At 40.0% G+C, this 27,200-nt stretch overlaps 1 protein-coding gene and 1 pseudogene across 3 annotated transcripts in view; both read right to left on the reverse strand.

The window, feature by feature from the left end:
• LOC108304159 overlaps positions 1-3,733 on the reverse strand; it is a 27,894-nt pseudogene extending 24,161 nt beyond the window's left edge.
• Positions 2,572-27,200, reverse strand: part of PTPDC1 (protein tyrosine phosphatase domain containing 1) — a 71,021-nt gene continuing 46,392 nt past the window's right edge. The window contains exons 1-9 of one of the 3 annotated variants that reach the window (XM_017528502.2): positions 20,850-22,702; positions 20,194-20,365; positions 17,745-17,825; positions 17,395-17,513; positions 16,275-16,412; positions 13,144-14,402; positions 9,967-10,152; positions 7,409-7,519; positions 2,572-4,584 (exon numbers count right to left, since the gene is read on the reverse strand). In XM_017528502.2, coding sequence (XP_017383991.1) covers positions 4,468-4,584; positions 7,409-7,519; positions 9,967-10,152; positions 13,144-14,402; positions 16,275-16,412; positions 17,395-17,513; positions 17,745-17,825; positions 20,194-20,365; positions 20,850-21,105 — 2,439 coding nt within the window. In that variant the 5' untranslated portion in view covers positions 21,106-22,702 and the 3' untranslated portion in view covers positions 2,572-4,467. Of the gene's footprint in view, positions 4,585-7,408; positions 7,520-9,966; positions 10,153-13,143; positions 14,403-16,274; positions 16,413-17,394; positions 17,514-17,744; positions 17,826-20,193; positions 20,366-20,849; positions 22,703-27,200 lie in introns of those variants that run through there. The other 2 variants (XM_017528504.2, XM_017528503.2) reach the window with 2 other exon arrangements.

The following is a 27,200-nucleotide window of genomic DNA, read 5'->3' on the forward strand; positions in this document are numbered from 1 at the left end:
TTTTTGAGACAAGTCTCACTCTGTCACCCAGGCTGCAGTGCAATGGTGTGAATAGCTCACTGCAACCTTTGCCTCCCAGGTTCAAGCGATTCTCCTACCTCAGCTTCCCGAGTAGCTGGGACTACAGGTGGTCACCACCACGCCAGGCTAATTTGTATTTTTAGTAGAGATGGGGTTTCGCCATATTGGCCGGGTTGGTCTCAAATTCCTGACCTTGTGATCCACCCACCTCGGCCTCCCAAAGTGTTGGGATTACAGGCGTGAGCCACTGTGCCTAGCCTGTTTTCATTTTTAAGAGGAGACAAAAATGATACAGCAACTCATTAAATCAAAACCAGAGGCTACTGTCAGACCCCATTGTAAGGGTCAGGTAAGTAGGAGCCCATCCCCAAAATGTAATTTCTCTCTAAAACAGGCAATCTCAAGAGTAAAATATTTTCTCATTTTAATCAAGAAAGCCAAAAGACAAGGGCTTAGCAGGCTTCTCTGACTATATAAATTTCCGTGCATGTATGAAACTTTTTTGTTGCAAAAGGTTTTACGACATTTAAGTCTTATTGGGACATTATTTTTAGTGACCGGAGGGCTTAGAACAAAGGCTTGTCAAACTCCAATACTGAATGGCTCCATTGTGATTACTTATAAATCAGTTTTATTGTCAGTGTTGGGCTAATCAGAGATTAGCTCATGCCTAAAAGCATAACTAAAAAAAATGATGCACCACTGAGGAACAGGGTTTTGTTGAATTTTTCTCCTGCCACTTTATCTGCAAACAATTTGCACCCACCTAGCATTGAGAAAAGCTCTCTTAGGTAACACACTAATCTTGTGCCATTCATAAAAAGCATCACAGAGAATGTTGTTCTTGAAATATATTAATATATTTCAATGAAAATATATTGATGCTTGTTAACTTGAAACAACAATGAAGATCCTCTGTGTAAGCTGTCATTTTTAAATTGATCCCCCAAATTACATGGGGGCCGTCAGATGTCACGAACTTGGGGTTACACTCTGCCTACATTATACTGTCCCCGGATATTTTTTCAGACATCTGGAGACTAGCCTGAAATAACACCCAATCATATCAGCAAGTGTTCTCCATTTAAGAGAAAATAGAGAAACTTGATCTCTATTGAATTATAATATATGGTGTTTTTCATGGAATCCAGTGATGAAGCAAATACTTTTTCTCAGATAAGACTGGGAAGCTGATTGAAGATATGACTAAGTAACTCAGCATAGATTTTGAGTTACATAAATAAATGGAGCAAGCTCTACCACCAGCAGCAATTTGTCTCAAAGGGCATTAGTAAGCTCTCTGAAGAAAAGGCCAGGGAGAGGAGCACTACACACTTGTGTCTGTTGGGGGGAAATAGGGGAGGGACAGCAGTGGATGGGGAGTTGGGGAGAGATAGCATGGGGAGAAATGCCAGATATAGGTGATGGGGAGGAAGGCAGCAAATCACACGGCCATGTGTGTACCTATGCAACAATCTTGCATGTTCTTCACATGTACCCCAAAACCTAAAATGCAATTAAAAAAAAAAACGCAACAGTGGCAAGACATCATGTACTTCCTCTAAGTGTGATATACTAGACAGCGTCATATGATAGAAATAGAGCTGGCTCAGCCTTTTCCAGAGGACAGATGTGTGGTATTTTCACTAAATATGGACAGCACAGTGCTCTCTAATGCCATCATAAAATGTAGTGCTAAAGGGACCTCAAAGTCCCTGAGAAGGCACTTTGACTGGGTAGCCTTGCCAGGTTGAGTCCTAGAGGCAGGCAACATCAGCAGGGAGGAAGGCACAGCATCAGACTCCTTATCTCACATCACAGTTACGATTAAGACTTCTCAGGCCAGGCGTGGGAGGATCACTTGAGCTCAAGAGTTCAAGACAAGCCTGGGTAATATGGCAAAACTCTAACTTTACAAAAAAAAATACAAAAAATTATGTGGATGTGGTGGCGTGTGCCTGTAGTCCCATCTACTCAGGAGGCTGAGGTGGGAGGATCGCTTGAGGCTGGGAGCGGAGGTTACAGTGTGCCAAGATCATGCCACTGCATTGCAGCTTGGGCTACAGAGCAAGACCCCATCTCAAAAAAATAAATGAAGGTAAATAAACGAAAAAAAAAAAAAGACTTGTCTGTCTGTCAAGAGAATTCAGTGAGGTAATGGATATGACTGGCCCATGGTAAATTCTTAATACGTATGTGCCCTCAACCTTCCCATTTCTGTTGAACTGAATTTTTCAACCTTATCACTTCTCCCACTATGTGAGATTTCTATCCTCCGGGCTACAAAGAACTCCTCATCCAAATATGGGAAGGCAAGAATCTTGCCAGCATGGAGATTTTCCTCGGCTATTCCTCTTAGAACTCCCCTCTCCCAGTCCCTCAGTGTTTGGTCATGCTGCTGAACTGAGGGAAGTCATCTGTACTAACTAGAGCTTGGCTCACTGCCTCAGCTGACAACTTAATCTACCTGTCAGGATAATCTAAGAGCAAAATTTTGTCTTTATCTTCAGATGTCCTAGAGCATCAAAGTAAAGAAGTACAAGACTAGGGTTATCGGCTGTTCTTTTTACTTTTATTCAAATACAATACTTGTATATAGCTTGATTAATTTCCCTGGTCATATCTCGTCTTTCAGGTTTCAGGCTTAGATTGTTAGACGTGCAGTGCTATGGTCACATTACGACTATTCTCTAAGTTGAAACAAGTATTTCAGATGCACAGGCAAATAGCGGACTCGCCAAAAGACCTGTGGGTCACTTGCCCAAATGAGGCCGATTGAGATAAGAACAAATATCTTTTTTTGGTAAAAACTCTATTTTTATAATGTACCTTTGGATAAAATGCAATTGTTTCTTCCCCTTCTTTCCCAGGCCAGGCACTTGAAAATAAGACATTTCAGGGATGGGCAACCCAATTCATTAATATCCATTGGATTTGATTTCCCAAGAAAATTAAAACCATGTGAAAGAACACTGGATTTAGCATTTGGCATTAGAGTTAGTGAGACTGATAATGACTGAGATATTTTTGATGTGCTAGGGGTTAACTGACAAATGAAGGAACTGGAGAAATTTCATTTGTTCTAAATTAGTCTTGCTTCCCCTGAAATTCCATCTTTAAGTAATAACTTCTTTAGTTTGAATTAGTCTGATTAGTATCACCTTTATTGGGAAAAACTATTATCCTCTATGTGGTTTGGCCTCTGGTTTCTCCATATATTAATTTAAATAAAAGTATGGCTTCAATTGCTAATTGATGGTTTAGCTTACAAGGAACTAGTTTAGGCAGTCACCCTTCTTATGAGGCTAGTTACGGCTAATGTAACCTGTATGGTCAACTTCAGTTTAAAAATCTTAATTGTCATAAAAAAGCAGCCAAATATAGAGCCTCGAGGCAAGTGGATCGATGGGGTAGCAGATTTGAGGCCAGGGCCAGGCTGCTCACACTAATACACCATCAGCACAAACAGTGGCCCAGCCCTGGCTTCCTCCAGCTCCAAGAGTCGCCTCTGCGGAGTGACTGGGGCACCTGAGAGAGCAGGGCTGGCACAGAACCCCTGCCCTGCACAAATGTCCCTGCGGAGTCCCTGGGAGGACAGAGGCAAGCCCTGCTTCTTAGCAAGTTCCCACACTTTCTGCCTCTGATCCCACTTCCTCTGTAAAGATGCTGTTTGGCTCAGCAGCAACTCAAGGGAGTGGGAATAAGGCTTCATGTGTTGAGAACTGCTCCTGCCTCCTTTTGACAGTCAAGGCTGGCAAGGTTGTTTGGAAATCTGACAAAGAGCAAGTCTACTTTCTACAAGTATAAAATGCCAACCACTTCACAGTCACCCCATTAAAGTAAAACTAAATCTCTCTGAAAAATAATATGCTTTGAAACTCTTTGTTACATTCATAAAAAGAAAAGGAAAAACAAAAATTTCAAAGTTTAAAAAAAAACCCTTTAAAAATATTGTAGCAATAGCCTTCTTAGTAACAAATACAAAACAGTTTAAGACACTTGGTGACTTTCTTAGTTCATTTGCTGGGGAATGGATACACAATGAAGTTTTACTACTAAAGTTAGGTATTTGGTAAAAACTCTAGGAAGAGTTCCATCAAGAAAATGGTTATTTTGGAAAAACAAGTTATGATTTTTTCTAAAATGTCAAAAGAAATAAAAATGTAAACACCATATATTAAAATGTTAATACAATATTAACTCAGTCAAATAAATAAAAGAAAGTGGCACCAACTTTATGGCAATTGTTCAAAACAAAAATGTAGTTCAAGGAAATTTTAAAATAAATAATTGGTTCAAATTGGGACGGCCATTCTCAGCACAAACCAACAACATTTTAAATAAAGTGCTATGAGAAAAAGCAGTCCCACAAACTTCAACTTATTCGCATATGAACAGAGATACTATCTGGATCTTTAGGTCTGAAATATTCACCACGAGGGAAAGCTAGAGGCCAGGCTTAGGGCCATCATTTGTCATTTTTCTTTTTTCTTCCAGCGTGTGCTTAAATATTTTCTTCAGGGTGTTGTAAACTAATGGTCCATTTTCAGAATCAAAATTAACCTGGTGACAAAGAAATTTATATTCAGGACACTGTAACAAGAATTTTAACTAGTTTCTATTTTGAGAAGGAGGGGGTGGAGAAAAAAACAGACTTACAAACAAAACTCTATATAAAATACAAATAATAAATTTCACACATTTTAATTGAAAGACTATGTTAGAACTGCCAACCATGTCAATACCAAACTTAAGAATGAAAACCCCAAAATTAAATCTAGTGTCTGGATATTTAGTTTAATTATATACACCCAGTCATGAAGCAAGTCAACAGTGGGTGTGAAATGAATTTTTTGAGACTAATCATTGATAGTATAAGGGAAAAGTTTCCTATATTAAAATAGCACATCAGCTGTATGTGTTCCGCTGAGAGGCCCTATGGCCACTCTGGACAGAGTCAGAATGGCCTGAACAGAAGCCTTGTTCCCCACTTGCGAGCTATGTGTCCTCATCTCATAAGCAACCTCTCTGGACCTTGATTTCCTCCTGTGTAAATCAGAGATAAGGATTCCCACTTCATAAGATAGTGTATCTATGAGTCTAACGTTTGGTACATATATACAAACCTCAATTGGCTGGGCGCAGTGGCTCATGCCTGTAATCCCAGCACTTTGGGAGGCCTAGGTGGGAGGGTTGCTTGAGCCCACGAGTTTGAGACCAGCCTGGACAACATGGCAAAACCTCGCCTGTACAAAAAATTAAAAAATTAGCCGGGCATGGTGGCACATGCCTATAGTCCCAGCTACTTGGGAGGCTGAGGTGGGAGAACTGCCTGAGCCCAGGAGGCAGAGGATGCAATGAGCTGAGATTGCATCAATGAACTCCAGCCTGGGTGACAGAGTGAGACCTTGTCTCAAAAAAACAAACCAACCAACCCCACTTTGATAAAAGTCAATTTCCTTTCCCCTTGATTGGAGAGCACTATTTACACGCATTTGCATTTTTCACCCAAGTTTACCATACTCTGGGCTAGGAGTGATGGCAAGACAGAGAACCAGGGTGTATACCCATCCTCAACCCCAAACAGAGTAACGTGTGACTCCCTCCCTGGTAAAGAATCAGGGTTACACAATCACTGCCTCTCTCCTGGAATTTCTCCTTCTCTGATAAATTCTGACAAAGGGAAGGTTGTTCCCCTTATCAACAACTGTAAAGGATCTTAGATTTTAACCTGTTAGCTTGCCAGTGTCATGGATACTTGTACAAGATATAAGACTCCTGGGTCAGAGACAGATAACTTTTATTTCTCACAGCTGCATGTGCTTCATGTTCACATGAGTTATCCTTGTCTCCCAAGTCCCATGGGGGCAATGCAGAGGGGCCCAGGTGGAGGCTGCACAAGCATGGGGTTTGCCTCACAGCTAAGGAGCCCCAAGCTTAGGAAACTCCAATGTTTTACAAGGGGGCTGCAAGCAAGTCTGCCAATCTTTGCCCCGAAGGGAAAAATCTTTATCCTGGAAGGCAGAATGTGTGCCTTCTGCCCTCCCAGCAGAGCCCTCCGGACATCAGTGAAGAGTTAATCCCCAAAGACGAGCGGTCAGTGCATCTGCTCATCAGATTATGAAGAGACACGACAGACCCAAGGAGAACTGTCTCCTAACATTTTCTATAGACAGATTCTGAATAACTGCTAACTCTAACTTTTGATTCTATAACTTTTCATTAGTATCCCCTTAAAAGGCCAATAGAAGTTGTAAAGAATTCCTACTGCTTTCAGAGAGACTAATCTTAAGGATTTTTTTTTTTTCAGTCAAGCTCAGGAATTTATCTAACTATATTGTTTATCCCATTTGCAAAAAACTCCTTATTAACATTAATAATGGTCTGAATTATTTACTTTCTTAAACACCAAGCCACAACCTTCTTCACATGGTAGGTAACCTCTCAGTCTATGAAACTGTAAATACAGAGGTAAAGACCACGTGGTTTGGATTGAGACTACTGACTCTGGAAACAATAGAGAACAGACTGAAAAGATGTCAGCAGTCAGTGTCATAAAATCCAGATGAGGAACAAAGAAGCCTGGAGTAAGAACATCACTTTGGAAAGAGTGGCAGGGAAGGAAACTGGACAAATATTACAAATGAAGAATCTTTACAACTTGTGAATGAGTACAGATAATAACTGCTATTATCATTAATGTTAGCAAAGATGTCATTCAAAAGCCGGGTTCTTTGTTTAATGACACTTTCATATCGATGAGAGGTAACAAACAAATTATAGATACTTTCATATCAATGAGAAATATAAACAAATTATAGCTGATGGGGTAAGGGAAAAGTTTTCTCTTGGTAATGAACCTGGCTAATGCTTCTTTCTTCAGCCAGAAAATACTGCTGCAACCAAAACGATGGGCTTTTAGAAAGAAAACCTTTTTTTTAACTCTTTCCTTAGGATTTGCCAACCTGGACTCAGTACTGAATCAGCAATGCTGGATGTTTAATTTTCAATAGATGGTTTCTTAACTTAAACCCAACATAGAACTGGCTCGACAACAAAGATTCTCTGATTCTAATTAGGCATATGATCTAAAAATATGTATTCAATGCACAGTTGTTTCTCTCTTTCTTTTACATAAAAGCTCTTTGTTCCAACATTCTCCTTCAAAAAACCCACAGTTCAGCTTTTCCTAAGATTACTGTTTGGAAACTTTGTTTTTGGTCAAAACTCTGCAACTACTCAGAAGACACGTCAAACACATTTCCATGAAGGGAAAACGTACACATACATGTTTTATTTTAGAGGACAATGGTGACCTCTGGATTCTGATTTACAAAGTTGATGCTGATTTGTGGTTCAGAGAGGGGAAAGGAAGAGTGTGACCCACCTTAGTGAATGCCTTAATGGCATGGGCAAGGAAAGCCTCCTCCACATCCATGGGAATTGTCTGCAGGTTCACTATGCAGTGCAACACGCAGAGAATTGTCTGGTGCTGTCCCTGTTTTTGTAGAAATCAAAATTTAAAAAATTGTTCAAAAACTATTGTAGAATAAAGAATTGGTTTGTGATCAAGTACTCATAATGTCAAATGCCAAAATATCTAACAAAATATCTAAACATCAACAAATGTTTATTGTTATGTGTTAATATAATTTAAAAAGCTTTCAGGAAATAATATCAAAGCTGGCTAGCTATTGCACAAAGTAAAAGTAAATTTAAAGATCACTGCAATTTTAAACCAAGTTTTTCTCCTGCAGTGAACTGAATAGATTTTCCCATTCTTCTTGTTTCTGGATATAGCTATTTCAGTTGTCCAGTAGATGATGACAGGTCATAGAGATATATGGACTTATTAACTGGGCACTGAGTGGTCAGGATCTGGGTACCCAGCCGCTGCAGATGATTAGGGAGGGAGGCGAGTAGACAAAGAAAAGGAAAAGGACAACCCCAGTCCCCCAGGAACAAGGCAGTGCTTAAGTGCTTAGCCTCCAACCTAAGGGGGTAAGATACTTAAAAATGTGTCTAGTGACTTGACTCCTGGGGGCTGTTCACCTTAGCAAAGGAGAAATTCCATTGCCTTTAGCAATACATATCTAAGACGTAATGTACAGAGACTCACTAATTTCAATTTTGAAAATGTACTCTAAGAGCATAATCTATAATAAAGAAACACCTGCAAGCACAAATTATCATTACAATGACTCCTATTAAGGTAAAAAACCTGGAGCAATATAAATGCCCTATACATGAAGCGAGGGTGAATTAAGATAAAACAGACAGTCTTACGTAATAGAAAGCACATGTGCTTTGTGCCAGAGCGAGTTTGAATTCTGCTCTGACATTTGCTGCCAACCTTGGGCATGCAAACTCAGCTTTCCTTATCTGTGAAATGGGCCTCTACCTCTAAGGGGTATTGAGATAAACAGAGGAGAAAATGGAAATTATGTCCTGAAATGCTTGGCCCAGTAACCCACCAAACATTAATCTCCCTTATCACCCTCTCATCTTTTATCTCTGTGATTTAATTGCTGAGAAAATGTCCTAAGAAAAGGACTTTGGATACAGGAAAAATCGTTTCTTAAAAGACGTGTATTGTGTGAGTGTCTGTGTGTGTGTGCAGGCACGCACATGTCTGTGTATTGTCTGTGTACACGTGAGTATATGTATCTGCATGTCTGCATGTGCATGTGTCCATATGTGTCCGTGTGTGTGTGTGTGTGTGTGTGTGTGTGTGTGTGTATACTAACAGCAGAAGATTTTTAGTGAAATTTAGAAACCGAGATGTTTACACTGCAGCATAGTAGGTAACTCAAGGCTGATTATTAGATAACATTGTTTCTTAAAACAAAAACAGGCCAGGCGTGGTGGCTCACACCTGTAATCCCAGCACTTTGGGAGGCCAAGGAGGGCAGATCACATGAGTTCAGGAGTTCGAGACCAGCCCGACAATCATGGAGAAACCATCTCTACTAAAAATACAAAATTAGCTGGGTGTGGTGGTGCACACCTGTAATCCCAGCTACTTGGGAGGGTGAGGCAGGAGAATTGCTTGAACCTGGGAGGCGGAGCTTGCAGTGAGCCAAAATCATGCACTGCACTCCAGCCTGGGCAACCAGAGCTAAACTTCATCTCAAAAAACAAAAAAATCCAAAACAAAGCCTATGTTAAACTGAAAATTTAGTATCTCTGGTTAAAAATGCCAAATTATATAAAAGGATTCATACAATTTCTCCCATTTCCTACATCCACTGTCTTCTAATATCATTTCCTAAAGGTAACTACTATTACCAGTTTCTTATTTCTCTTCTGTATTTTATACATATATAAATATCTTCTGTATTTTAAATGTATAGCTTTTATACATATAGAAAATAATATTTTACACATACAAATTATATATACATGTATGTATGTGGGACATCTATCCCTTTTTAAAAATATCAATGAATGCATATTCCAACCTACTTCATAATTTTTCCCATATGCATGCTCATAGCAAATAAGTAGAAACAAACACCCAACAGTGAAAAAGTGGTTAATTATGGCACATTCTTGTGTTACAGCATCATATCCATTACAGTCAAAATTTATGAAAAGCTTACATTATTCATGGAAAAATAGCTACAGCTTTAAGTAAAAAGGAAACATAAACTTGTATGTTAAAATGACTTTTACCAAGTTAATATACATATTGCTAAGTTTAAAAGATTTGAAAATGTTTGCAGTGCCCTCCCAGGACTACGGATAGTTCCCCTTTTTATTTGTGTATTTTCTAAGTGTTTACACTGGGTATTAGTTTCTTCTCTTCTCTTGGAAAAATTATTAAATTAGACCTAGATTTGGGATTCTGTATAAATTCCATTTTTTATAATGGATTTTTCTTGCTGTATGAAAAACTAAAAGCCTCAGTTAGTCATGAACTGCTCCTATATATAGCCACTTTACCTTCTCTAATAAAAACAGTGCTTCTGCGGCATCTGCTCGCCGGTCAACCAACATGTCCACATCCTCTTTGGTGATTACAGGCTCCTTCAGTTGCTCCACCCAAGACCACATCAAGCTGCAGAGGATGAAAGGGTCCCTCTCGCCACATATTCTTTCCCAAGCTCCATCTCGGGAATTTAGCTCTTTCTAAAAAGGAAGAGAAAGAGACAGACAGACGGAGACAGAGACAGAGACAGGGAGAGGAGAGAGAGGTGCACCATTTGACACTGGATGATTTTTGTGCTGCCCACAAGAGTGAAAGGCTCAGGCTCTAGAGTGCAGAACTGGAACCCCTCCCAGCCTCTCCACTTCCAGGCTGGACACTGGAATAAGACACTGAATTCTGTAAGCCTCAGTTTCCCTCTATGAAACTCATCCCCTGCCTCACAAGCTGTTGGGCTGACTGACTGAGATAAGGTCTGTTAAAGCTTATAGCACAGAGAAAGGGCTTAGTTAATCCAAGTTCTCTACTTTATTCAGAAACCAGAGAAACAGTTCAGAAGAATCTTCCTTTTCAGGCTTCTGGTGAACAAAACAGAACTATTTTTTGCAATAAAGTCGATGGTAGATGAAAAAGTACAAATAAGGGAACATTTATAAATTAACCTGTGGTCTAAGGAAAAGCTCTGACAGCTTTGAAGTCTGCAAAAATAAAATAAAAGCGCTTGAAAGTTGGTAAATGGGACACGCGTATATCTTTGAAATATCTTTTTAGAATCCTATGTAGGATTTAACAATAAGCCCCAAGTCGTGAAATTTGACATGGGCAAAATAACTAGAAAGTTTTTCGAATACTCAAAATGCCTAGAGAAAATTTAAGCATGAGATTTAGAAATTTTACCTCACAGAAAGCAAGGGAAAAGTAAGCTAAGGATTTTAATGAATTTCTGACAGGGTTCAGATTTATGTTTTAGTGAATCAAATAAATTTTGACAATAGAAGTATAATAATTGCTACCATTCACTCATTCATTCACCTATCCAATATTTACTGCATGCACATGGTGGGACAGAAACTGTAATACATGACTCATCTCTAACTCTCGAATGGCACCCAGCAGGGAGGTTCCCTACTGATAAATGTATTGGGGCTCAAGAAAAGATGAAATAACTCACCTAGGAGACAAAAGCCAGAAAATGGCAAAGGGGGTGTTCATCATATCCAGTTCTGCCTTACTCCAGTCTGTGCTGCTTCTGCTACACCACAAGGACCCTGGTTTCTCTTTATTATCTTACGAATACACCAGTACTTTGTTATTCATAGTCCTTCCTATTCCATAAATCATGTATGTAACAAAGTAGCTCTTTATTCAATCTTATGAAGAAGACAAGCTGGGCAGAACTGACATTGCTCAAAAACCCTCTTAGCAAAATGGCTATCTATCATTATGTTTCCTGAGGCTTTCCAGTGAGGTTAGCCAAGAATCCTGGGATAATGGAAAGTGTTAAACACATGAGCTGTACCCCTGACTCTGCCACATGTATACCATGTGACCCTGAGCAAGTCACTTACCCTCTAACCTCTGTGACCTTTAGCATCCCCATCTGTGATACTGAATTCTTCAGATTAACAAAGAATGTAGAAATAGTATCATCTGCCTCACAGATACGTTCTAGAACTGTGAAAAATCACATGAAATAATACATGTGAAATGGTCGAGTACAGGCATAGGTAGCATTACGCTATTCAAATAATGTTCACTTTATTCTTTTCCAGAATTCAACTGATTTTTTTGATTTCTAAAAGTCCTAAAATAAAATATAGAAATGAATAAAATGAAAAACTCTCCTGATTAAAGGCCCGTGTTCACCTCCAGAAAATGCTTTCATATATGCTACATACAGTCTGGCCCAAACCAAGTCCTGAACTCTTCATCACCACAGGCAGAGCTCACATGGGCACTGTGGCTGACCCCAGGAGTGGGGGTGCAAAATTTTCATCTAAAACAGAAGACTCTCTTGCTTGCTAACTCTTAACACACTGTAATGCCCAGGAAACATTTGCTGACTGAATGACTTTTTCCGTTTGGAGTAGGAAATAAAGAAAACAATTCATTTTGGAGGAAAGCAATACATTTAACTATTGGATAGGCGAAACACAATTCTGATGAACAAAATTTTGATCAAAAGTTCTCTCCTCTCGTCATATAGTTACCAGTTAGCGTGAAGCTCTAAATTTTCATGCCTCTGCATCTGAAGAGACACTGGCACTTAGAAATTTTATATGCCTTGTTTAATCAATGGCAGACTATGAAAGCAAGCTATTAAAATAATTCACAGTAGATAGCTTGCCTGGGGTGGTGACCAACCTGGGCTCAAAAGTCAAGATTTCAGTGATTCACAACTGTCCAAGTCAGCCTCCTTTTGGGGTAGTCTGGCTGTTTCTGATAGCTAGGTTTATAAGGCCTATCTTTTCTCTAGACCAAGTGCTGATTCAGGGCAAAGAAAGTGTGGTTGACTTAAAACTGTATCCTAGTAAAAGCACAACACAAAAAAGGGTTAAAAATTTATATTCTAATTGAAGTAAAAGCTAAGAAACGGACACCAAAGACCTCATCTCAGCTAAAATGGCACGCAGTAATCTGTGGTTCCTCCCACTTGCTCTCCTGATTTCCCATAGTTGCCCAATGAGAGCAGGATTGGCAAGTCTGAAGGAGAGGATGCCAAGGAGACAGCCTCACTCTTCTGACCTTCCTCAGCACTAGTGTTGTTGAGGTTTGGAAAGTAACTATTTTATTTATGTCTCTAGCTCAGTGGTTCCCAAAGTATGGTTCCCTCTGCCAGGCCTCAGGTTAAAGATGCTTCAAGTGAGTTTCTAATGCTGTCTGTTTTGGGCCAGCTGCCCCCACAGACCCAGCAAGAAAGAAGGAAGCTACCAACATCAATGCCTTGTGTGGGTCAAGCATTGCGCTAAGTGCTTTCTTGCATATGCAGATTTAAATGAAACCACACAAACACCCTGTGATTTTTCTGTAACATCAGGTTCACATCATAGATGACAAACCTGATGTTATAAAGTTAAGTATTATGCAAATGTTTCTTCATATTTCACTTGGCAAGTTTGAGAAAATGTATTATACTTCTGCTCTGACATAAATATTTCCCACATATCTATAATTAAATAAAGTACTAATAATACCTGCCACATTTCTACCTTCCTTTTTAGTTCCTCTTTTTCTACAGATTCATTTAAATTTGCTAGGGCTTTGGCCGCCAGTATTCTTCTTGCTTCAACACTCAATTCAGATTGCAATATAGAGTGTGAAGCTGCTTCAGACAGATCTTTACTGTCCTGGGTTTCATGTTCAACCAAGAACTGTGCTTTGGGCCTGGAGCCATAGTCCAGAGGGCTTCGGGGAGTTGTGCTGTTCTGCCTTCCAGCACCAGGGCTTCCAACACCATGAGTTTTACACTGACAGTGAGACACTTGCTGGTGAGTAGGGTTTGGATCCTTACGGACATTTGCGAAGTTGGGTGAAACGGGCTCCCCAGGGCTGTTTGAGCCTGAAACAACTGCAGAGAAAGCTCCACTCTGCTGTGCTTCCTTTGGAATGAGCCCTCCATGGAAAATTGGTGACCCATTATCTTTGAGTCCTCTCAGACCTCCAAACTTTGACTGACTCCAGAAAGAAAGTGTGCTGCGAACCAAGGCTTCCTTATGTAAGTCTGGTTCTGGAGACTGTGGTACGTAACAATGGCTTATGAGCTTCTGCTGCCTGGGGTGGTGACCAACCAAGACCTGGGCAGGCACTGTCCGAGGAGTCTCCCCTTTCTCCAAGAGGTTGTCAGCCCTCTTTAAATCTGAGTCACTGTAGCTGAGCCGCCTTTTTAGATGAGTCAGGGGTTGAAGGCACTCAACATTCCGCCTCTTCCAAAGGGGGTCAAACTCTTGCTCATTGGAGAAAATCAGGTCTCGATTGTCAAAATCTGCTGCCACTGCAGTGGGGTTAGACGGGTTGGACACATCACTGTTAGGCCTCAGTAACTCTGTATCCAGTTGCATGGTGACCATCTCAGACATGGTCTTTTCTATTTCAGCGGAGAGACCAGGTCCTTCGGACACATCCTTCATCATCACTGGCCTGTTCTCAGCTAAGTCTAGCAGCAATTTGCAAACTAGGTGGATAATTTTTGGCACGTGTTTCAGAAGTCGTGCCTCATAACCATGAAGCAGATGACGCTGGCGAATTAGATATTGAGCTAAGGTGACAGCATGTGCTTTGGGATCACAGCAAGAGAATATATTGCGGAGAGGAGTTAGAAACTGAGTAAATTCCCTTACACAGAGGAGCTGTCCTCTGGTTTGTATGGAATTGGGTCGTTTTGCCCGCACAAACATAATTGCTTGGTCAGCAGTCATTCTTGTTGCAAAAACTAAGTAACAGGCTATTAGAACACCTAAACAGTGAAGAAGAGAAGACTGGTATGAGAAAAGCTTACATTTTTATTTAGTTTATCACTCCTTGATGACTTAAAATTTGAGTATGTGTTAAGAAACCATACAAACAGACACACATTTTAAGGACAATTATGATGATAACTTGATGACTTTTTGTAGAGGTATTACTATTACATGTTCCTTACTGCATAGAACTTTATTAAATGTCTATATGGCACCCCCTCCCCGTGACTGAGTCATCTCAGTAGCCCAGAGCTGTACCAGCAGAGGCACAATGTAGGTGAGTAAGCGTGTAGGAGGGAAGGGAAACTGATCATCTGGCCCATCTATCCTCCTTGTTCTGCTCAATTCCAACAGAAGAAAGAAAATCTGTTTCTATTTTCCACTCTGAGCAGTTCTTGAGAATTTCCATCCAATCAATCCATACGTTTTATGTTTGGAACCTCCCACCCGGCCATCTTTGCCATCAACTGCTGGCACTTCACAGCTTGGCATTCTCCCTACCAGGGCAGTTTCTTCTTTGGGGATTATTCACATTCACAGCCTACTTTTCTTCCTAGCAATTCTTCTTCCAGATTTGTGCCTATACTAATATGTGTTTTTCTTCAGACCATGATATACCTCTATTTTTCCATAAGCAGTTATGGAAAATTAAGGAATCTGGAAGCCAGCCTTAATGGTGTAAACATTATGTATTCTTATTAACATCTAATTAAAAGGAGTAACTAATGAAAAGGTAATAATTAATAAATTAATTCAAATATAACAGTCCATTAATATTAAAGTAAAAGACAAATCAAATATACCTATGTGATCCCCAAGTCTGTGAACATCTTGTTACATATGAAAATCAGAACCTCTGAAAACTGCATGCTCTCCAGTTCACAGTCAGGAACATCATACCTTTCTCACTAGAACACAGAAGATCTTAGTAAAAATGTAAAATGTCTGCAGAGCTATCATGTCAATGTCTAGAAACAGTGAGATTTTGGCTTGATCCTACGGGCTACCAGTCTCAAGCAGAGCTGAGTCCCCTCCCTGAGCATGCTCCCAAGCATGTGGCAGATCCCCTGGTGGGAGCACAGGTACACTGCAGACAGAGTTGAGCTGCATGTGCCTGGATCAGATGACAATGAAAATTTCAGCCCTAAGGTCTTTATTTTTGCCCTAATACTAACATTGTAATGAAATTCTGCTGAATTTTTAAGTAAAATCACTGAATTTTTAATAGAATTCTAGGCACAGATAGACTCTCCTTTACAAACAAAATCCTTATACCTCCAAAAATAGAAAGCACATGAACTCTGGAGTCAGATAACCATGGATTTAAAGCTTGACCCTGCTACTTACTAAATGTAGGAAATTACTTTACTTCTCTCAAACTGCAGTTTCTTCAACTCACATTGTTGCTGAAGACTTTAAAATGACATACATATGGTCATTGTAACTACCTGTTTACAGTATCTTAAAAAATATTCAAATATTCAAATATCTTAAAAACATTTTTGATTTAATTTTTGAAGTTGACATATAATAATCATACATATCTATGGGATATATAGTGATGTTTTAATACATATAATGTATAGTGATCAGATCAGTGTATTTACTATATACATAAACTTCAAACATTCATCATTTCTTTGTGTTGGGAACATTCAATATCCTCCTTCTAGCTATTTGAAACTATATATAATTGTTAACTATAGACAGCCTACAGTGGTACAGAAGGCTAGAACTTATTCCCTTCTTCCACCTGACTCCAAAGCTTTGATAGGATTCTGAGAAACATTTATCTCAAATTAGGAAACCTTATTCCTTTTACGTTTAAATATGCCTGTAAGACAATAAAACCACCTCTTAGGACTTACCTGTTCTACCAAGCCCTGCATGACAGTGGATAGCTACTTTTCCTTCCTGTAAGGCAAATGTCATCACCTTCACCATATCTAGGATGGTCGTAAGAGACGCTACACCATAATCCTTCCATCCGAAATTGTAGAAATAAACTAAGAAAAAAGAAAAGGAAAAGAAAATCAACATACAGGAAATTGATGAAAGTACACACATTAATGAAAAGTACACAGATCTATACTGAGGCATGTAGATCGCAGTGCATACACTGCATAAAATAAGAGGGATTTTACATTCCCAGTAACTTTACTGTTAACATTTACTTGCAAAGCACATTTTATATTACTTAAGACATTTCCTGCAGAAACTCAGCCAGAATGAATTATGGCAAAGTAGAATTGCAAATTAATAAAGTCAATGATTCATGCCATGGTTACTCAGCTATGGAGGGAATGCATTCAGTCTTGTTTAAGCAAGGAAATGTGTCTAAATGACTGATAAATAGCTAAAGACAGCACATACTGATTTTCTATCTAGTGTAAATCAGCTTCTTAAAAACAAGTTCCAGATTGTTTATCCTTTCCAGCTTGGTTTGAAGGACACATGTTGAGCGTATTTCATCCCAAAGCTCCTGTGATTGAGGCGGCTTTGAAATTGTTAGAAGTAGAATCCTCGGGCATCATTTTGGGAATGGGGCTGGACAGCAATAAAACGACGAGCATGTCCAGGTTCCAAACCTGACTACCATTTCTAAGCTGTGTGATCTTAGGTGGGTAGGTAATTCTCTAAGCCCCTGTGGCTTCATGTGTAAAACAGAAACAATGACTATGTTACATAACTGCTTTAAGGATTAAATGAGATAATAGTGGCCGGCATACTGTAAGCATTAACTAATGTTAATCATTGTTACTACAGGGTCTCCTCCCAACATCCCTCTTACAGAACAAAGAAATTCTGTACTTTCAACAGCAACACCAAAGAGAATGGTAGCTTTTTTTTTTTTTTTTTTTTTTTGGATCCCTACTACTACGCAGGAGGTATTTATTTCCATCACCTTTTTAATCTAAGAACCCAGCAGAGAAAAGTCTCTGAGTGCTGTCCTTGGTAATTCATGAAAGGAGGGTGGGAGGAACTTACTGCCAGCCTCCATGAAAGCCTCAGGTAGGTATGTGAAGCCACTTTCTTGTTCCAGAGGGTTCCCACAGCTAGCATGCTCACCAGGGCGTTGGAGGTTGATTATTGTTTTTATGCCATGGCTTAAAGGAAAAAGAGCAGTCAGTCATATTAGGAGCTAGCATTAAAAAAAACATTAACCATTTTTGGTGTTAATCAACAATATTAATTACTCTCAAAATCTTAATTTCTTATTTGAAATACACTCTTCACTGCCTATTGTTAAAATGAAAGCACTTTTTTATTCGAAAACAAAGGCAATGAAAGAAAAACACGAGTCTGCTCACTCGTTGTGTGAACAACACGGCATTTACCTGAGGAACTGCTCAATGATGTGGTACTTCTCCAGGAGTTCAGAGGATGGGCGGGCCATGGCCAGTATATTATCAGTGACCCTGCAAATGGGTGGAGGGACTGGTGAGATGTGCCGAAACCTAGGAAGTTCTAGCCCAAAGAGATGTTCCGGCCCTGAGAGATGATTTTTTTCTATGATTTCAACAATTCTGTTAGAATATTCTTTTTTGTGTATAAATTTTATTTGAACAGGTAATACAGTTTCATGGTTCAATAAAATCAAAACAATACAAAAATGTATGCACTAAAATGTTTGCTCTCACCCGTTTTCATCCACTCCAACCAGTCTATTGCCAATATGTAATCATGTGTATTAATTTCATGTTTATTATCTTAGTGTTTCTTTTTGCAAATATAAGCAAATATGAAAACTTATTCTTATTTATCTGCTTTTTCTTGTACAAAAGGTTGTGTACTAAAGGTATTGTTAGATATTATGCTTTTTTTCTCTTTAAGTTATTATAAAAATTTTTGATAGTTTTTGGAGTACAGATGATATTAGGTAATGAAGATGAGTTCTTTAGTGATGAATTCTGAGATTTTGGTGCATCTATGTAAGAATATTCTTATACAAATATGGCTTCAATTTTGCATGATTAGAGCTCTAAGAGACTCTAGTTTCTTAAATCCCTGGAAAAAATTCCAGGACATAAATTATTTGTGGATTCCAGCAAAGTATTTTCAAGGACTCTCAAGAGATTCTAGTAGACGTGATGGAGAAAACTCAGCTGGTGGTGAAAGTAACAGTCTAGATTGTTATCCACTGGGTAGTGACTTAAGAGGAGGGCCAACTGGGAGATACTTTTAGTTATTCAACTATCTGAACCTCAGTTACCTAAGATGTTAAATGGGGATAACAATGCCCACCTCACAGGGTTGATGTGAGAATTCATTATGATGTGGATATAAAGTCTTTGGCACAAATCCTGGCATGCAATTACGAATAAATGCTGAGTCACTGTAATTTGGTGACAAACATGGGCTCCAGAGTCAGTTGGGCTTGGTTTCAAATACTGGCTTTTCTACTTTCTAGCTTGGTAACAAATTACTTGGTCTCTCTGGAACTCAATTCTGTCATCAATAAAATCGCATTAACAGCTCACAAGAGTTTTATGAAGATAAAAGGTAATAATATGAAAGCATGTACCACACAGACTGGCCTCCGGCCAAATGGATATTTACTGAGCCAAATGAATGAGTAGACAGATGCCCAATAAATGACTATTACTCTTGTCAGGCCTCTGGGCTCTGGCTTCACTCTGTTCTGTTCAAATTTTTCATCAGTGGCCTAATGAGATACATAAGATAGTCTGTTGGAAGTTGTGGGTCACATGAATCTCAGGGGAATAACAGAGACTGGCAGAGCGGGATCCAAAATGACACCTTTCCCTCTGAAAGAAGGCATGTGGTTTAAAAAGAAGGTTTGGGACCCCTGCAATTCAATGATAATTAGTCTAAGATGAAGGAGGATGTAATGTGAGAGCAGCAGAGGTGAAAAAGACTCACGTGACTAGCAAAAATATGCAAATGACCTAAGCTACATTATTGGAAATTTTCTAGTCTATGAATGTTTCATTCTTCATACAATTAGTACGATAGTGATGGACCATTATATGATCTGTGGCAAACAATAATGACAGTGGACCCCAGACTGTATCACTACAGATGTATTGAGCAAAAAGTACAGGTTGTAAGCTGGATATGCCAGTTAACAAATATCTAATTTAAAAATGGTTTCTTGATGTATAATATAATTCACTACTAGAATTAAACAGTGAATTCCTCTAAGTATGCTTCAAATATGATTTATCAGAATTTTTCAGATGTTACTACATAAAAAAGGTATACTTGATTAGTTTACTGTGTAATAAAAGGCAGTATGATTAAAGAACAATATTAATTGTACTTATACACCATAAAAAAAGCAAGTATGTTGTCTACTGAGCTGACAACTGTACAACTTCTATTAGGGTAGACTGAAGAGTATTTGTATGAAAATGTGACCTTTCATAGAGAATACAGTAACAACATAAAAGCTGAAGCTTACCACTATGAAATGGAAAAATTACACATGTACCTAATAATTTTCTCAAATTTATAGCTGAACAGTTTTATTATTTCTAAACATTTCTGAAATTTAAGAGCTATCTAATTACCCATTTCTTCAATACACTTTATATGTATGTCATTTCACTTAATTAAAAAAAAAAACCTATGATTTTGGTTTTATTATTTCCACCTTAAAGAAACTGAGAGTTGGTAGGCCAAGATCACACAGCCTGGGCAAACCCAGACCTGACTGCCAAAGTGAGGTCCTGACTTCAAAGTCCCACATTGCTCCTCCCACACTGCAGGCTCCTGGCTCACACAGAACTGACAGAACTATGAAAAACCAACGGGATCACTCACCAGGAAGAGTAAACCCCCTTAACGGCTTGCTCCTGCTCACTCCAGCGGGCTGGGTTCTCATACTTGCACGCTCTACCACCACACGCCATGGAACACGCCATGTGTCCAGGAATGACATGCCGTAAACGCTCTCCTACTTTTGTGTACTTTGGTGTTGGATATCCTAAATTTCCTAGAACATATAAGGAAAGGAAAATTCAAAATTCCACTCTCCAAATGAAACTGTAACATGGGAAACAGCTTCCATTTTATCTCAGCATGGTAGATGACAAGCCAGTGCAAAATCCCCTTCATTTTGTCAAGAAAACGAAACTGTTTTCTTGTCATCAAAGTGACATATATCTCTTAACATAACAAAGCTTTCACATATAATAATCTCCACATATACTGGCAATTAAGAAGAAGAAACTGTAAAAGTTTTACAAGGGAATGAGTTTTGTTCAAACCTGTATTTTTAATTAAAAAAACACAAAACATTTGATCATTTTATATCTTCTTATATATTCACCAAAATACTTAGCATAACAGACAGCAAAAAGTATAATACAGACTAAACTGCCAATATTTAAAAAGGTATAAACACAATATAGCCGATTTCCATTCCTCAAGCTTACATACAAAGGTATGATAATCGATAAGAAGAAAGAGATCTTTACTTTTTCTTTCGGGGAAAGTTGGGTTTCCCTCTGCATGGCTGACTGAGGAAACAGCCACCATCACTTGGAGAGAGGATGAGGACAGCAGCTTCGTGGCAGAGCGGGAGCCAGAGCCCAAGCCCAAGCCTGAGCCAGAGCCCCGCCGGGCCTGCTGCAGTCGCAGTACTGGGTCCGAGGTGGAATGCCGGCGGCCCTGGAGAAAGGAGCTGAGGAAGTGGACGGCTGAGGGCCGCCTGGTTGCATCCTGCACCTGCATGGCACCGGGAGGCAAGAGCCAGAGGCAGGGAAGAGTCAGCTCCACTTACTCAGTGAGGAACTTTCACTGAGAGCACGGAGCATTGCATCGTTCTGTATGATCTAAGAGCCATTCAGATTGGCTGACTGGTTTCCATGGTGACAAACAAAGAAACTACTGATTCCCACTTAGATATGAATGGGCAAAATCCTATATGAACAGATTGCATTTTGGAACAACTGTTCAAATAGAGGGAAAAATAATATAAATTTTAAATACATTTATTACTAAATTTTGTTTCTCAAATGCACTTAAAAGATCCAATTAAGAACTCAAAGAACAACCCCCAAAATATTGTAATGAGTTTAGAAAACTGTCTTCATGATTCAAGCACTGCCTTTTACACACACGTTAAAAGGCTTAAATTCTGTTATTCCTTTCATAGCCTGTCTCTGGATGTTTTGAAAAACATTCTCTTTCTACTCCTCTTTTGAATAGTGTAGAGAAAAGTTAATTGTAATAAAGTGGGATTATGCTGGATACCTTACAACATTATTAAAATACTCAATTTTTCACAACCAAAACCATTCTTATTTTTTTCTTGGTAAAACTATGAAAGAAATACTTGGATAGAACAAATAAAGACATTTTTAGAGGTGATATATTATCAGAAGACATTTAACTTGACATTTTCAGACTATGAAAACCTGATTCTTAGTTATGCCTCTGTTGGACAGTTACAGAAGCCATGCCTCTCAAAAACTCAAAACCACCATTCTCTGCCTTTTGTTGCAGTGAGGGGAAAAAGGAAGCTTCAATAATGTCTTGGCAGAGGCATATAAAGAAAACTCACTAAGTATCACATTTTTTAAGGAACTAGATGCGGGGGAGGTTGCAACGTGAAGATAAAGGATATAAAGAAAACAGAAAGTGCAACAACCCTAATGTACTCACTGTCCGCCTCCTCCCTTGTTAATGTCAGGCTGCGCCCTCGCCCTCGCTTGCTCACTCTCTCTGCACAAATGGTATTTCAGATGTGTGTGCACAGAAACAAACTACTGTACTGCCAGAGGTAAGGTTATTTTCTGGGGTTGTTTTTTTTTTTAATGATTGCTAATGCTATACACCAAGCTCCTTTTAAAATGCCGCCCCCATCTCCCCAACAATGTGCACTTTTGTCAAATAAGACAGGGACACAGAATCTCAATTTAGCGTCCATACTGCTACTCTATGTGTAGTATCATGCCTTTGTTATTTAGAAAACAGCCATGGAAGAAAGCACAGCTTTCCTGTCGGAGGAATTATATGAGGATTACTCTAGGCAAGGCCTGCAGGACCCTAATGGCAACACAGAAACAGCAGCTGCACAGAGGTCTGCATGATAAGAACATGAACTTACTGGCAGGAGGCCCTAAATGCTCAAACTAAGGAGTTGTATGTTTGCTATCTGAGTAAGAGGGAGTCTACAAAGATTTCTAGGCAAGTCTGTGCTTCTGAGAATGTTAACTTAGATCTTGAGAAAGAGTGGTGAGCTCTGCATAGACAAATTCATGGACTAGAGAACCAGCATCTGGGGACATCTACGGAGAAAAGTCAAAAGTAACTGCTTTCAACTATACTAAAAATAGAAACTGATTTCATTAGATAAGGGGTAGGATGTATTTGGACCAAGCTAAGGAAGGGGTGGTTTATAGATCCCCTCAAGAATAATCTCTGTGGTGAAATCCTGAGACCTGGGTTGACCTCAAATAAACATAAAACAACTGAGCTGACCCCAGTTACTATACAGTCAGTAACCCTGTGTCAACATCTAAGGAAGTCAAGCCTAATGTAAACAAGATTCTGCAAGGTGAAAACAGCCCTTTCTGCAAGCTTGCTCAGTGTTCCCAACAATGAGGTGCTGTGACTACATCCTACATAGATGTGGCAGATGAAGATGAATGTACCCACTTGTGGACATGAGAACAAAATTTAGAATAATATTTAAGGAACCAAATGAGATACTGATCATAATAAATATGAAATCAGGCACAATAGGGAGACAATCCAAGATGGCTGAATAGGAACAGCTCTGGAGTGCAGTTCCCAGCGAGAACACAGGGGGTGAGTGATCACTGCATTTCCACACGAATTTTTACTGCCCACAGACCAGGAGATTACAGGCGGAAGAGCACCACGAGTCTCCAGACGGCTGTTTCAGCCAGTGCAGCGGGTCTCTGCACAATAATTCACACAAATCTGGGTGGCCATTTCAACTGGCACTTGGAATGCCTGGGAGACAGAGTGGCCCATTCAACTGAAAAAAGGGGGCTGAAACAGGGAGCCAGGTGACCTGGCTCAGTGGGTCCCACTCCCACAAAGACCAGCAATCTGAAACACTCTGGATTGAGAGTTTCACAGCAAGCACAGCTGGACCTGTGACTGTCCACCTCTGTGGGGGGAAGGGCATCTGCCATTACCAAGGTAGTCCACCACTACTGAGGCAGTCCGCCATTACTGAAGCAGTCCACCGTTACTGAGGCAGTCTGCCATTACAGAGACAGTCCGCCATTACTGAGGTAGACTGCCATTACCAAGGCAGTTCTAACTATACCTCTATAAATAAAACCACAAGGAAGTTCACATAGCAGCTGGGCAGAGCCTACGGCAGCTCAGCAAAGCCTCTCCTGGCAGACTGTGACTAGGCCACCTCCTCGCTGGGTAGGGCATCTCTGAAAAGAGGCAGCAGCATTCCCATTCACAATTGCTACAAAGAGAATAAAATACCTAGGAATACAACTAACAAAGGATGTAAAGGACCTCTTCAAGGGAAACTATAAACCACTGCTCAAAGAAATAAGAGAGGACACAAACAGATGGAGAAACATTCCATGCTCATGGTTAGGAAGAATGAATATTGTGAAAATGGCCATACTGCCCAAAGTAATTTATAGGTTCAACACTATCCCCATCAAGCTACCCATGACCCTCTTCACAGAACTGGAAAAAAACCACCTTAAACTTCATATGGAACCAAAAGAGAGCCTGCATAGCCAAGTCAAGTCTAAGCAAAAAGAACAAAGCGGGAGGCATCATACTACCTGACTTCAAACTATACTACAAGGCTACAGTAATCAAAACAGCATGGTACTGGTACCAAAACAGAGATATAAACCAATGGAACAGAACAGAGGCCCTGAAGGCAACACCACACATCTACAACCATCTGATCTTTGACAAACCTGACAAAAACAAGCAATGGGGAAAGGATTCCCTGTTTAATAAATGGTGTGGGGAAAACTGCCTAGCCATGTGTAGAAAGCAGAAACTGGACCCCTTCCTGACAACTTACACTAAAATTAACTACAGATGGATTAAAGACTTAAAGATAAGACCTAACACCATAAAAACCCTAAAAGAAAACCTAGGCAAAACCATTCAGGACATAGACATAGGCAAGGACTTCATGACTAAAACACCAAAAGCATTGGCAACAAGCCAAAATAGACAAATGGGATCTAATTAAACTAAAGAGTTTCTTCACAGCAAAAGAAACAATCATTAGAGTGAACCGGCAACCAACAGAATGGGAAAAAATTTTTGCAATCTACCCATCTGACAAAGGGCTAATAACCAGAATCTACAAAGAACTAAAACAGATTTACAAGAAACAAACGAATAAACCCATTCAAAAGTGGGCAAAGGATATGAACAGATGCTTTTCAAAAGAAGACATATACGGGGCCCACAAATATATGAAAAAAGCTCATCATTACTGGTCATTAGAGACATGCAAATCAAAACCACATTGAGATACCATCTCACGCCAGTTAGAATGGTGATCATGAAAAAATCTGGAGACAAAAGATGCCAGAGAGGACGTGGAGAAATAGGAACACTTTTACACTGTTGGTGGGAGTGTAAATTAGTTCAACCATTGTGGAAGACAGTGTGGCAATTCCTCAAGGACCTAGAAATAGAAATTTCATTTGACCCAGCAATCCCATTACTGGGTACATATCCAAAGTATTATAAATTGTTCTAATATAAAACACATGCACACGTACATTCATTGCGGGACTGTCTACAATAGCAAAGACCTGGAACCAACCCAAATGCCCACTGATGACAGACTGGACAGGGAAAATGTGGCACATGTACACCATGGAATATTATGCAGCCATCAAAAATGATGAGTTTGTGTCCTTTGTAGGGACATGGATGAATCTGGAAACCATCATTCTCAGCAAACTGACACAAGAACAGAAAATCAAACACTGCACGTTCTCACTCATAAGCGGGTGCTGAACAATGAGAACATGTGGACACAAGGAGAGGAGTATCACATACTGGGGTCTGTTGTGGGGGCCTAGGGGAGGGACTGCAGGGGGTGGGGAGTTGGGGAGAGATAACATGGGGAGAAATGCCAGATATAGGTGATGGGGATGGAGGCAGCAAACCACATTGCCATGTATGTACCTATGCAACAATCCTGCATGTTCCTCACATGTACCCCAAAACCTAATGTGCAATAAAGAAAAAAAAAATATATATATATATATATGGCACAGTAAACATAACAAAGAAACTCACTAAAATGTACCACTGAGTACTGAGTTTTTTCTTCCTTAATTTCTACAAGTGGGCAGGTAAAACACTGAAAAGTGAGGTCTAGAACACCAACAACTGGTAATTTCCTTCTATACTCAAGATTTCAGAAAGGGCCCATTACCTTCTAAAGTCATAGAACAATAGGCTGAGAATGCAGTGGGTGCCTGGTGGGTGTGGGAGGCCCATCTATCTGCATTCTTAAGTCCATGGAGGAGTCACTTCCAGGAATTTGCTGTACAGCTGAATTTCCAGCCTCGTGTTCCCTACTTTTTGTGACAAGAGGCTCACTTTACAAATGGGAACTATTCCACTGTTAGACAGCTCAAATGTTTTCCTTCTTTTCTTTTTTAGTGGTGGGGGTCTCACTCTGTGGCCCAGGCTGGGCTCAAATTTTTGGGCTCAAGGGATCCCCCTGCCTCAGCCTCTTGCGTAGCTGGGACTACAGATGCCTGCCACCACGCTGGGCTTCAAATGTTCTCTAGTGCAGAGCTAAAATCCATTCTATAAGCACTGGTTCTGGTTCTTCCTACTAAAAATAAAGAATAAAGCATCTCTTTGTCTTGAAAGACTTCCAAATATCTGAAGACAGAACTTTTCCAAGACTTTTGCTATTTCTGTTTTTCAAACATTCCTGGGTATATGTCATTGTTTCTAGATCTTTCACTATGATTTCCCTTCTTCTGAGGGCCCTTCTTCTCTCCCCTTCATAGCTAAACCTCTAAACCAAGGTGATTGACCTGCCATCTCCACATGCCGCAGGTCTTATCCTTAGCCTACTCAGCTCTGGCCTCTGCCCCCACTCTCAACTCCATCTGCTGTTGCTAAGGTTTCCGATGATGTTCCAAGGTGGACTCTTTAGAGTTCCTATTTGAGTGTGCAGCAGCATCCAACACAACTGAACGCTTTAGTTTTAATTTGTAATTTTTAAAAAGTCAATACCTTGCTCTGTCACACAGGCTAGAGAACAGTGATGTGATCATAGCTCACTGCAGTCATGAATTCCCGGCCTCAAACAATGTTCCTGCCTCAGCCTCCTTGGCAGCCAATACAACAGGTGCCTGCCACCATGCCTGCCTATATATTTTTGAGAATATTTTACCTCTTTACTTTGAATCATGGCAAACTTAAAGAAAAGTTACAAAAGAATACAAAGAATATTTTTCCTTGGCTGGGCACAGTGGCTCATGCCTGTAATCCCAGCACTTTGGGAGGCCGAGGCAGGCAGATCACCCGATGTCAGGAGTTAGAGACCTGCCTGGCCAACATGGTGAAACCCCGTCTCTACTAAAAATAGAAAAACGAGCTGGGCATGGTGTTGCGTGCCTGTAGTCCCAGCTACTCAGGAGGCTGCAGCAGGAGAATCACTTGTACCTGGGAGGCAGAGGTTGCAGTGAGCTGAGATTGCACCACTGCACTCCAGCCTGGGTGACAGAGTGAGACTATCTCAAATATATATGTGTGTGTGTGTGTGTGTGTGGTTCGGTGTGTGTGTGTCAGTGTTTGTGTCTCCAGACCTGAGCAGCAGA

The sequence above is a fragment of the Cebus imitator genome, unplaced genomic scaffold (genome assembly GCF_001604975.1).
Source record: "Cebus imitator isolate Cc_AM_T3 unplaced genomic scaffold, Cebus_imitator-1.0 Scaffold53, whole genome shotgun sequence".
NCBI classification, from domain to species: Eukaryota; Metazoa; Chordata; class Mammalia; order Primates; family Cebidae; genus Cebus; species Cebus imitator.